Below are 2,368 nucleotides of genomic sequence, written 5' to 3'. Positions count from 1 at the left end.
TAAAATCCTTCTTCGCCGGACGATATTGCACGGATATATAGCTTTCTCACCGATAGGGCATAAAAAATGGCTTGCGTCGAACGATATTGCACCGGTAGAAGAATGACGATATTTTTCAAAAAAAAGTCCGATTTTTTCATGATTTATACCGCGATATTTTGCTGATAAATTATAAAACGATAACGTTTATTGAAGATATTTTACCGAGAGTTAACAAAATGGATATATTGACGATATATCCCTATATATCGCCGATATTTTAAACATTGGTTAGAATTTGTTTTTGTTACCTTATAAATATAAGACCTCGTCGCCCTTGAGTTGACTGAGTCAACTGAATAAGTTTCCTATTTTTTAAAATTGATTTCAAATTAGGATTTCCAGTTTCCATATTTCATAGGTTTCTTATAAATACAAGACCTCGTAGTTCCCTTATTAAACGTATAAATATAAGAGATTTATAACTAATTAGGCCACTTTAAACATGTAATTTTGGATCTAGCCTATGTTTGATAATTTTTAGGATCATGTAATTGCGTTAATCTAAAGATACGATAATAGTTTTGCTCTTCGAACACAAAACAGAACATGAAGACGAAGAAACTCTCTGGGTATGATATTCCGGGCGAACTGGAGGAACAAATTCTGGTAAAGTTGCCGGTGAAGTCTGTGCTCCGATTCAGAAGCGTTTGCAAATTTTGGAACTCTATCATAACCAACCCGAAGTTCATCAAAGACCACCTTCGATCCAACATAAAAAAAAGCATCGCAGCTTTCTCTAATAGCGACGCCTCTTCTTCGGTCTTAGAGTTTCTGGACCCGTTGGATCGGGAACAGCTAATCACGTTCTACAACCCGGCGCTGAGACAACACAAGCTCATCCGAACCCGGTCCAAGTTCACCGGCTTTGGCTTCGGCTACGATCACAAGACCGACGACTACAAGCTCGTCGGGATTACAAGGGACAAGGCCGAGGTGTACAGTCTCCGAACCGGCCTCTGGAGAGAAGTCAAAGCCGAACCGGACAGCTGTTTTATCTCAGCCAGAGGTGCGTACGTGAAAGGCCGGTACTATTGGGTCGACTACATCGGAAAGAACATCCTATACTTCGACATGTCCGAAGAGAGTTTCGGGAGAGTCGATCTTCCGGGGTGTCAGAGCGAAAAGGGTTTCAATGATTATTATGTGCAGAGAGTGATCGCCCGTGGCGCCGACTCGCTTGCTTACGCTGTGAACGCTAAGCCTTGGAATAATTATGTCGAGATGTGGGTTAAGGACGGAGATCGCGGCGGTTGGGCCCAACATTTTTTGATCGGGCCGTTTGTGGGCCCCATGAAGCCCGTGGCGTTTTGGAAGGACGACGAGGTGTTTATGGAGGATCAGGACCGGCAGATTTCATCGTACAACCTCCGAACCAAAGAGCTAACGAAAGGTTCCAAAATGGGAGCGGTGAAGCGGAGGACCGCTTTCTAGTAGTTTGTACGTTGAAAGTCTAGTTTCGGTCAAAAGCCTAAAAAGGAACAATATTAATCATGAACAGATTACTCTAACTTTTTGGTTGGAGGATCAGCTGAGGCTTCGGTCTATAAGCCTTTAAAAGTATATACTTATGTCTCTTATTTTCTTTATTTTGCATTTGCACAATTGATGTTAAAGGCAATACTTCTTCCCCCTTTTCTTTTACTGTTTCTCTGCTCGCTTCTTTTTCTTCTTAATTGAGATGCAGATTAAGAAATTAATGAAATTATTTTCCTCGCAATTCGTTCCTCATTGCGATACTAGGAAACAATCTGTATAGACCAACTAGCTAGCTAGCAAACTGTATAAGCCCTATTTATAGCATATAGGCTTATTCACAAATCTCCTGTGGGGCTAACATTTTTCATTTCCCATCTCATGGAAAAATTTTTTCGCTCCGCTTAGCCCTCTCTAGGGGTATTTTAGTGATAGGTTCTATAGGAATTGGACGATCCTATTTGGTCAAATACCTAGCGACAAACTCCCATGTTCCTTTCATTACAGTATTTCTGAACAAGTTCCTGGATAACAAGCCTAATGGCTTTCTTATTGATGATAGTGACGATATTGATGATAGTGACGATATCGACCGGGACCTTGATACGAAGCTGGCCGTTAGTTAGTTACTAGTTAGCAAACTGTATAAACTAACTAGATATGTTCAAAGTCAACTATGAATCCAACAAACTCTACCTCGGTAGACTTTTTGACCCCTACTCAGTGCAAAGCAAGGTTCCGAGAGGATCATGACTCGAGTCCTTAATCTTCTTCGGGGGTAAAACTTTAGTAGCAGCTATGTATTATGCTTCCTTAGTTGACAAGGCAACTATTGGTCGTAGTTGTGATCGAT

General features: G+C 41.0%; 1 protein-coding gene across 1 annotated transcript; it reads left to right on the top strand.

Moving 5' to 3' along the window:
* Positions 1-588: 588 nt before the first annotated feature.
* LOC149402987 (putative F-box only protein 15) lies at positions 589-2,141 on the top strand. The gene is made up of 2 exons (XM_089608595.1): positions 589-1,432; positions 2,023-2,141. The coding sequence occupies exons 1-2, from the start codon at positions 589-591 to the stop codon at positions 2,139-2,141; spliced, it is 963 nt and encodes a 320-aa protein (XP_089464721.1).
* The last annotated feature ends 227 nt before the right edge of the window (positions 2,142-2,368 follow it).

The sequence above is a fragment of the Urtica dioica genome, chromosome 3, assembly GCF_054948205.1.
Source record: "Urtica dioica subsp. dioica isolate 48M chromosome 3, U.dioica_male_clone48M_v1_H2, whole genome shotgun sequence".
In the NCBI taxonomy this organism is placed as follows: domain Eukaryota; kingdom Viridiplantae; phylum Streptophyta; class Magnoliopsida; order Rosales; family Urticaceae; genus Urtica; species Urtica dioica.
Note: the sequence above shows the minus strand (reverse complement) of the source record. Positions and strands in the feature narration are given on the sequence as shown.